Source organism: Odocoileus virginianus, unplaced genomic scaffold, assembly GCF_023699985.2.
Source record: "Odocoileus virginianus isolate 20LAN1187 ecotype Illinois unplaced genomic scaffold, Ovbor_1.2 Unplaced_Contig_183, whole genome shotgun sequence".
Classification (NCBI taxonomy): domain Eukaryota; kingdom Metazoa; phylum Chordata; class Mammalia; order Artiodactyla; family Cervidae; genus Odocoileus; species Odocoileus virginianus.
Window position 1 is genome coordinate 1 of NW_027224500.1, and position 10140 is coordinate 10140.

At 42.0% G+C, this 10140-nt stretch overlaps 1 protein-coding gene across 2 annotated transcripts; it reads left to right on the forward strand.

The window, feature by feature from the left end:
• The first annotated feature begins 8241 nt into the window (after window positions 1-8241).
• Window positions 8242-9561, forward strand: LOC139034277 (armadillo repeat-containing protein 1). Of its 2 annotated transcripts, XM_070464735.1 has the most exons (2): window positions 8444-8700; window positions 8891-9561. In XM_070464735.1, exons 1-2 carry the CDS (start codon window positions 8543-8545, stop codon window positions 9273-9275), a joined length of 543 nt encoding a protein of 180 aa, XP_070320836.1. In that variant the 5' UTR covers window positions 8444-8542; the 3' UTR covers window positions 9276-9561. The 2 variants fall into 2 exon arrangements, with proteins under 2 accessions (XP_070320835.1, XP_070320836.1); XM_070464734.1 differs by having other exon boundaries at window positions 8242-9561.
• Window positions 9562-10140: the final 579 nt, after the last annotated feature.

Here is a 10140-nt window from a genome sequence, read left to right on the forward strand (position 1 = left end):
GGGTTGGGTGTTTTGTCCTTGGCATGTGGATTCAAATTTGCTGATATACTAGATGCAGTACTTTAACAGCATCATTTTTTAGGATTTGAAATAGCTCAGCTGGAATTCTGTCACCTCCACTCGCTTTGCCTGTAGCAATGCTTCCAAAGGCCCAGTTGACTTCATAGTCCAGGATGTCCGGCTCTAGCTTAGTGACCACACCATTGTGGTTATCCAAGCCATTAAGAACTCCAGGCTGGATGAATCCCACGCTGAAATCAACATTGCCAGGAGAAATATCAACAACCTCAGATATGCAGATGATACCACTCTAATGGCAGAAAGTGAAGAGGAACTAAAGAGCCTCTTGATGAGGGTGAAAGAGGAGAGTGAAAAAGCTGGCTTGAAACTCAACATTCAAAAAACTAAGATCACAGCATCCAGTCCCATCACTTCATGGCAAATAGAAGGGGAAAAAGTGGAAGCAGTGACAGATTTTCTTTTCTTGGGCTCCAAAATCACTGCAGATGGTGACTGCAGCCATGAAATTAAAAGACGCTTGCTCCTTGGAAGGAAAGCTATGACAAACCTAGACAGCGTATTAAAAAGCAGAGACATCACTTTGCTGAAAAAAGTCCTGTATACTCAAAGCTATGATTTTTCCACTAGTCATGTATGAATGTGAGAGTTGGGCTGTATAAGAAGGCTGAGCACTGAAGAATTGATTTATGATTGTGGTGCTGGAGAAGACTCTTGAGAGTCCTTTGGAGTTCAAGGAGATCAAATTAGTCAGTCTTAAAGGAAATTAACTCAGAATATTCATTGGAAGTACTGTTACTGAAGCTCCAATAATTTGGCCACCTGATGTGAAGAGCCAACTTGTTGGAAAAGACGCTGATGCTAGGAACAACTGAAAGGAAAAGGAGAAGGAGGCATCAGAAGATGAGATGGTTGGAGATGAGACAGCATCCCCACCTCAATGGACATGAATTTGAGCAAACTCTGGGAGATAGTGGAGGACAGAGGAGCCTGCATGCTACAGTCCATGAGGTTGCAAAGAGTTGGACACAACTTAGCAACTGAACAACACAACAGCAACTTGGTTTACAATGTAGTGTTGATTTCTGCTGTACAACAACATGAATCAGTCATAATTATATACATATGTGTGTGTGTATATATCCTCTGCCTCTCAAGCCTCCCTCCTCAATCCCATCTCACACCTCTAGTTTGTCACAGGGTGCCAGGCTGGGCTCCCTGTGTTAAATAGAAGCTTCACATTAGCTATATATTTTACACATCATAGTGTACAGATGTCAGTATTATTTCCTCATTTCGACCTTCTCTCTCCTTCCCCCACTTGTGGAAGTCTGTTCTCTACTTCTGTGTAGTAGAACTGTACTATTTTTCTAGAAACCATATAGATGCATTCTTTGTTTTTATGTTTCAGATGTATTTCATTCTGTATAACAGGCTCTAGGTTCATTCACCTCACTACAACTGTGTAAAATTTGTTCCTCTTTACACTGACTAATGTTCCATTGTATATATATCACATCATCTTTCTTAATTCATCTGGTGATGGATATCTAAGTTGCTTCCATGTCCTGTTGGTGTCGTTGTTCAGTCACTAAGTTGTGTCTGACTGTTTGTGAGCCCATGGACTGCAGCATGCCAGCCTCCTCTGTGCTTTACTATATCCTGGAGTTTTGCTCAAACTCATGTCCATTGAGTCAGTGATGTCATCCAACAATCTCATCCTCTTTTGCCCCCTTCTCTGCCTTTCTGCAGTCTTTCCCAGCATCACAGTCTTTTCCAATGTGTTGGCTCTTTGCATCAGGTGGCCAAATTATTGGAGCTTCAGCTTCAGCATCAGTCCTTCCAGTAAATATTCAGGGTTGATTTCCTTTAGGGTTGACTGGTTTGATCTCCTTACTGTTCAAGAGACTCTCAAGAGTCTTCTCCAGCACCACAGTTTGAAAGCATCAGTTCTTTGATGCTCAGTGCTCTTTATGGTCCAACTCTCACATCCGAACCTGACTACTGGAAAAAACCATAGCTTTGGCTATACAGACATTTGTTGGCAAAGTGATGTCTCTGCTTTTTAATACACTAAGTTTGTCATAGCTTTTCTTCCAAGAAGTAAGCATCTTTTAATTTCATGGCTGCTGTCAACCATCTGCAGTGATGTTGGAGTCTAAGAAAATAAAGTCCATCACTATTTCCATTTTTTCCCCCATCTATTTGCCATGAAGTGATGGGACCAGATGCCATGATCTTAGTTTTTTTTAGTGTTAAGTTTAAGCCAGCTTTTTCACTGTCCTATTTCACTTTCATCAAGAGGCTCTTTAGTTCCTCTTTGCTTTCTGCCATTAGGGTAGTATCATCTGCATATCTGAGGTTGTTGATATTTCTCCCAGCAATCTTGATTCCAGCTTGTGATTCATCCAGCCTGGCATTTCACATGATGTACTCTGCATAGAAGTTAAATAAGCAGGATGACAGTATACAGCCTTGACATACTCCTTTCCCAGTTTTTGAATCAGTCCATTGTTCCATGGCCAGTTCTACCTGTTGCTTCTTGACCTGCATACAGGTTTCTCGGGAGACAGATAAGGTGGTCTGTATTCCCATCTCTCTTTAAGAATTTTCCACAGTTTGTTGTGATCCACACAGTCAAAGGCTTTAGCATAGTCAATGAAGCAGAAGCAGATGTTTTCCTGGAATTCTCTTGCTTTTTCTATGATCCAATGGATGTTGGCAATTTGATCTCTGGTTCCTCTGCCTTTTCTAAATCTAGCTTGTACATCTGGAAGTTCTCAGTTCACATATTGTTGAAGCCTAGCTTGAAGGATGTTGAGCATGATCTTGGTAGCATGTGAGATGAGTGACATTGTTAGACTCATTCAAGTAGTTTGAACATTCTTTGGCATAGCTCTTCTTTGGGATTGGAATGAATACTGACCTTTTCTAGTCCTGTGGCCACTGCTGACTTTTCCAAATTTGATGGCATATTGAGTGTAGCACTTTAACTGCTTCATCTTTTAGTATTTTAAATATCTCAGCTGGAATAATATCATCACCACTAGTTTTTTTTGTAGTAATGCTTCCTAAGGTCCACTTGGCTTCACCTCTAGGATGTCTGGCTCTAGGTTTGTGACGACACCTTCATGGTTATCTGAATCATTAAGACCTTTTTTGTATAGTTCTTCTTTGTTCTTGATATCTCTTCTTAATCTCTTCTGCTTCTCTTAGATACTTTTTTCTGTCCCTTATTGTGCCCATCTTTGCATGAAATATTCCCTTGGTATCTCTAATTTTCTTGAAGAAATTGCTAGTCTTTCCCATTCTATTGTTTCCCTCTATTTCTTTGCATTGTTCACTTAAGAAGACTTTCTTATCTCTCCTTGCTATTCTTTGGAACTCTGCATTCAGTTGGGTATATCTTTCCCTTTCTCCTTTACTTTTTGCTTCTCTTCTTTTCTCAGCTATTTGTAAGGCCTCCTCAGACAACCATTTTGCCTTCTTGCATTTCTTTTCTTTGGGATGGTTTTGGTCACCACTTCCTATACAATGTTATGAACCTCCATCCGTAATTTGTCAGGCACTTTGTCCATCAGATCTAATCCCTTGAATCTATTTGTCCCTTCCACTGTATGATCAAGGGATTTCATTCAGTTCATACCTGAATGGCCTAGTGGTTTCCCTACTCCCCTAAATTTAAGTCTGAATTTTGCAATAACGAGCTCATGATCTGAGCCATAGTCAGCTCCCAGTCTTGTTTTTTTGACTGTGTAGAGCTCCATCTTTGGCTGCAAGAAATATAATTAATCTGATTTAGGTATTGACCATCCATTGATGTCCATGTGTAGAGACGTCTCTTGTGTTGTTGGAAATGGGTGTTTGCTATGACCAGTGTGTTCTCTTGGCAAAACTCTTGTTAGCCTTTGCCCTGCTTCATTTTGTACTCCAAGGCCAAACTTGCCTGTTACTCCAGGTGTCTCTTGACTTCCTACTTTTTGCATTCCAATCCCCTATGATGAAAAGGACATCTTTTTTTGGTGTTAGTTCTAGAAGGTCTTGTAGGTCTTCATAGAACTGTTCAACTTCAACTTCTTTGGCATTATTTTCTGGGGCATAGACTTGTATTACTGTAATGTTGAATGGTTTGCCTTGGAATTGAACCTAGATCATTCTGTCATTTTTGGGATTGCACCCAAGTACTGCATTTCAGACTCTTGTTGACTATGAGTGCTACTCCATTCCTTCTAAGGGATTATTGTCCACAATAGTAGATTTAATTGTCATCTGAATTAAATTTGCCCATTCCCTACCTAAATGTTGATGTTCACTCTTGCTATCTCCTGTTTGACCATGTACACTTTACCTTGATTCCTGGACCTAACATTCAGGTTCCTATGCAATACTGTTCTTTATAGCATTGGACTTTACTTTCACTACCAGATACATCCACAACTGAGCATTATTTCCACTTTGGCTCAGCCTCTTCATTCTCTCTGGAGCTATTTCTTCACTCTTCTCTAGTAATATATTGAACATCTGCCAACCTGGGGGGCTTATCTTCCAATTTCATGTCTTTTTACCACTTCATAGTGTTCATGGTGTTCTCAAAGCAAGAAAAATGAAGTAGTTTGCCATTCCTTTCTCCAGTGGACCATATTTTGTCAGAACTCTCCACCATGACCCATCTGTCTTGGGTGGCCCTGAATGGCACGGCTTATCGTTTCATTGAGTTACATTGAATTACAAGGCTGTAATTGATGTTATCATTTTGGTTCACTTTCTGTGATTGTGGTTTTCATTCTGGAGGCCATGGGATTGCAGTTCTTGCTTCTTCTGTCTACCCTCTGATGGATGAGGATAAGAGGCCTGTGCAAGCTTCCTGATGGGAGGGACTGGCTGTGGGGAAAACTGGGTCTTGCTCTGGTGGGCAGGACCCTGCTCAGTAAATCTTTAATCCAATTTTCTGTTCATGGGTGGGATTGAGCTCCCTCCTGTAGTTTGGCCTGAGATGGACCCATCCTGGAGTCTGCATTCTCTATGTAGTGCTAATGTTGACCTCCTCCAAGAGGACTTATGCCGACACACCGCACCTAGCAGGACTTCTGCTGCCAGTGCCCTTGACCCTGCAGCAGGCCACTGTCAACCTCCACCTCTGCAGGAGACTCCCGCACACTCACAGGCAAGTCTGGCTCAGTCTCTTGTTGGGTCACTGCTCCTTTCCCCTGAGTCCTGATGCTTTCCAAGAGTCTCTGTTTCCCTAGTCCTCTGGAAGTTGTTCTGTAGTCAAATTGCACTGACCTTCAAATCTGGGGATTCCTGGTCTCTTTGTCAGATCCCCAGATTGGGAAGTCTGATGAGGGGCCTACAACCTTCGAATCGCATTGAGAACTTCTTTGTTATAGTTGTTCTCCAGTTTGTGCATCACCCACCTGGCGGCTCTATGGTAGGGCTCCAGGCTCTATGCTAGGGCTAATGTCAACACATTGCACCTCCCAAGACTGCTGCTGCTAGTGCTCCTGTCCCCACAGCAGGCCGCTGCTGACCCACATGTTCTCAGCAGACCCTCAAACACTCACAGGCAGGTCTGGCTCAGTCTCTTGTGGGGTCACTGCTCCTTTCCCCTGGGTCCTGGTGCACACAAGATTTTGTTTATGCCCTCCATGAGTCTCTGGCAGGTATGGGGTTTGATTTTAACATGATCGTGCCCCTCCTGCCATCTTGTTGCAACTTCTCCTTTGTCCTTGGACGTGGGTTATCTTTTTTTTGGTGGGTTCCAACATCCTTCTGTCAGTGGTTGTTCAGCAGCTAGTTGTGATTTTGATGTTCTCATTGGAGGAGAAGGGTGCACATCCTTGTACTCGGCCATGTCCTGGCTATTGTAAATAGTGTTGTATGAACATTGGGGTGTGTGTCTTTTTGAATTGTCATGTTTTCATGCTATATGCTCAGTAATGGGGTTGCTAGGTCCTATGGTAAATTTATTCCTGGTTGGTTAAGGAATCTTCATGATGTTCTCTGCAGTGGCTGTACCAATTTACATTCTCACCAGTAGTACAGGAGGGTTCCCTTTCTCCACATCCTCTCTACCATTTATTGTTGGTAGGTTGTTTGATGATGACAATTCTAATTGGTATGAGGTGATACCTCATTGCAGTTTTGATTTGCATTTCTCTAATAATTAGTGACATTGAGCATCTTTTCACGTGTTTGTTGGCCATCTCTATGTCTTCTTTGGAGAAATGTCTGTTTAGGTCTTCTCACTTTTTTTTTATTGGGCTTTGTTTTTCTTATATTGAACTGTTTATGTATTTTGTAGATTAATTGTTTGTCAGTTACTTTGTAATTATTGTCTCCCATTCTGAGGGTTGTCTTTTCATCTTTACAGTTTCCTTTGCTGTGTAAAAACTTTTAAGTTTAATAAAGTTCTATTTGTTTATTTTTGTTTTTATTTCCCTTACTCTAGGAGGTGGGTCAAAGAGGATCTTGTTGTGATTTATGTTAAGGAGTGTACTGTCTGTGTTTTCCTCTAAGAGCTATATATTTTCTGGCCTCACCTCTAAGTCTTTAATTTAACTTGAGTTTGTTGTTAGGAAGTGTTCTAATTTCATTCGCTTACATGTAGCTGTCCAGTTTTTCCAGCTAACAGGCTTATCTTTTCTCCATTGTATATTCCTGCCTCCTTTTAAAAAAATAAGGTACTCATGGGTACACGGGCTTATTTCTGGGGTTTCTGTCCTATTCTGTTTAGCTGTATTTTTGTTTTTGTGCCAGTACCATATTGTCTTTGTAATAGCTTTGTAATATAGTCTTTGTATATATATATAGACTTAGTATAATATAGTCTTTGTCTTTGTAGATTTTGTAATGTAGTCTGAAGTCGGTAACATTGATTCATCTATCTCCATTTTTCTTTCTCACAATTGCTTTGCCTATTCAGGGTCTTTTGGGTTTACAAACAATGTGTAAAATTTTTTGTTTTAGTTCTGGGAAAATTCCATTGGTAATTGGATAGGAATTGCATTGAATATGTTGATGACTTTGGGTAGTATTCTTAAATTTTCACAATATTGATTCTCCTAATCTAAGAACATGGTATATCTCTCCATCTGTTTGATCTCTTTCATCAATATCTTATAGTTTTTTGCATACATGTCTTTTATCTCTTTAGGTAGGTTTATTCCTAGACATTTTATTCTTTTTGTTTCAGGGATGAAAGGGGTTGTTTACTTTCTGATTTCCCTTTTTGATTTTTTATTGTTATTATAGGATACAAGGGATTTCTGTGTATCATTTTGGTTCTGCAACATTACTGAATGCATTGATTAGCTCTAGCAATTTTCTGGTGGCATCTTTAGGGTATTCTATGTTTAGTATCATGTCATCTGCAGATAGTGAAAGCTTTGCTTCTTGTTTTTCAGTCTGGATTCCTTTTATTTCTTTTTCCTTTCTGATTGCCATGGTGTTATGCCCGATGTCCGAATCCCCGAGCGGGAAGAGAGAAAGCTACCAAAGAGACAATGCAAAACGCAAGAAGGGAGTTTATTGCTAGCTCGAGCTAGGGCCCCCGCTGTGTCCAACGCAGTGGCGCACAGGCTGAGAGCCCCGAGCCCGGTTTTCTACCCATATTTATAGAACATCCAATTTCAAACATAAGCAGGGGTCATTTAGCGAAGCGGATTGGTTACATGTTCGCGGGGGTCTTTTCATTGGTCAGACATTCGCGCGCGCGGGATCTTTCTGTAAACAAGTTCTGATTGGCTGTATCTGGGTGGCCTGATAGTCTCTGACTGGTTGTGTCTTGGTGACCTGATAGTCGCCTTAGTTGCCAGGGTGAGGGCCTGGTCTTCCTACTTTTGCCTCCTATCATGGCGTTATTTGCTCTTCCTACATTCCCCCCTGTCTTTTGATTATGGGGAGGAATCTTCCTCTTCTTTATTTCGACCTATCGGCCGGTATTGTTGCCTTAGCACCATAATCTGGATAGTATTTAGCTGTGTCCTGATAAAGGTGATTAGTCTATTTAAAATGCAAGGCCCAATTGTAAGTATTAGTATTAACAGTAAAAGTGGGCCCAGGAGGGTTGAGACCAGAGTGGTTAGCCAGGGTGACCAGGATCCAAACCATTCCCACCATCCCCGTTGGGCTTCCCGTTCCCTTTTGCGTTGCACTAGTCCCTCTCTCACTTTCGCCATTGAATCCCTCACCACACCTGTATGGTCCGCATAGAAACAGCATTCTTGGCCAGCGTCCTCGCGTCTCGGCTCCAGAAGACAGCTTGGTCGTTTGTCGTCGCTGACCCTGCTACGCGCCTCTGGGTTCCTCTACCTCATCGTCGATGTGGCCCTAATGGTGCGGCAGGCTGTGAATTCCTAGAGCGCTGGAGTGAATTTAAGAAGATTTTGTCCACGTGTATGGCATAGAAGATGAATTCGTCCTCCTCCACCATGAATGAGGAACCTGATGCTCTCTCTGTAGTTAACCAGCTCCGAGACCTAGCCGCAGATCCTTTAAACCGACGAGCCATTGTCCAGGATCAGGGATGTCTGCCTGGCCTTATTTTATTTATGGACCATCCCAACCCCCCTGTCGTCCACTCAGCTTTGCTCGCTCTTCGATACTTGGCAGAGTGCCGTGCCAACAGAGAAAAGATGAAAGGAGAGCTGGGAATGATGTTAAGCTTGCAAAATGTTATACAGAAGTCTACAACTCCAGGGGAAACAAAACTGCTAGCCTCTGAAATCTATGACATTCTTCAATCTTCCAATATGGCAGATGGGGATAGTTTCAGTGAAATGAATTCACGTCGAAGGAAAGCTCAGTTTTTCCTGGGAACTACAAACAAACGTGCCAAAACAGTGGTTTTGCATATAGATGGTCTTGATGATACGTCCCGGAGAAACCTGTGTGAAGAGGCCTTGTTAAAAATTAAAGGTGTTATTAGCTTTACTTTTCAAATGGCCGTTCAGAGATGTGTGGTACGAATCCGTTCAGACCTTAAAGCAGAGGCGTTGGCATCAGCAATAGCATCAACCAAGGTTATGAAGGCTCAGCAGGTTGTGAAGAGCGAGAGTGGAGAAGAGATGCTGGTCCCATTCCAGGACACGCCTGTGGAGGTAGAACAGAACACGGAGCTGCCTGACTACCTGCCCGAGGATGAGAGTCCCACGAAGGAGCAGGACAAGGCGGTGTCCCGGGTGGGCTCCCACCCGGAGGGTGGAGCTAGCTGGCTGAGCACAGCTGCAAACTTTTTATCCAGGTCATTCTACTGGTGACTTCCCTTTGGGGCTCAAGGACTGTATAAGCGAACAAGGGGCCAGTTTTCCATTGTCGTGGTGAACTGTCAAGTGCAATTTGCAATAAGTTATCATGAAAAGTTTCTAGATCCCATGATTGAGAATGCTGCATTTTACATTCTACCGGACATTTTACCCCCCTAAGTGGTAAAAGGGACAGAGGCGACAGGTGGAGTTGCTTTGATGATGAAGGTATTTTGGTTTTGTTGTCCTTTGTTTAATTGCCTCACTTAAAAAAAAAAAAAGGGTCCACTGTTAAACCAAACATGTATTGTGCAGCTTTACATTTTATTTGACATGAAGCACGTGATTAGGAAAACTCATTTTCTCAAGCTTCAGGACCTAGAAGATAATTTTTTTTTTTTTTAGCTCAAGTTGTGCATGACGTACTGAACACTTTTCTCTGCCTTTTCTCGTGAAAGATATTTGCTTTGGTACTCTTCACTGAAAGTGGAAAGCATTTCTCGTTATTCCCCTTTTGTGCCTTTTTAAAATTTTGCCAACCATGTTTATGGACAAGACGTTACCAATGACATTTTGTGAATTAAAACATATTCTTTGGAACGTAGCAGTCCCCCTAAGACTACAACTCTATGAAAACTTTGCAGTCTTACTTGTTAGAAGCTTTTGAAGGTTAACACAAAATCAGTCGAGAAGGGAACATGTGTATCAGCAAAGTGTTAGTGGAGACTATTTGAATGGGCCCAAATGTGGTTCTAGTTGAGTACTTCCTGCTCAGTCTGGTTTATATCAGCTCTTGAGAATGATGTCCACCCTAATATTGGGAGTGACTATGAATGGTTTCTAGGCCTTACTTTGTGATTACACACTATCCCCTGCTAGG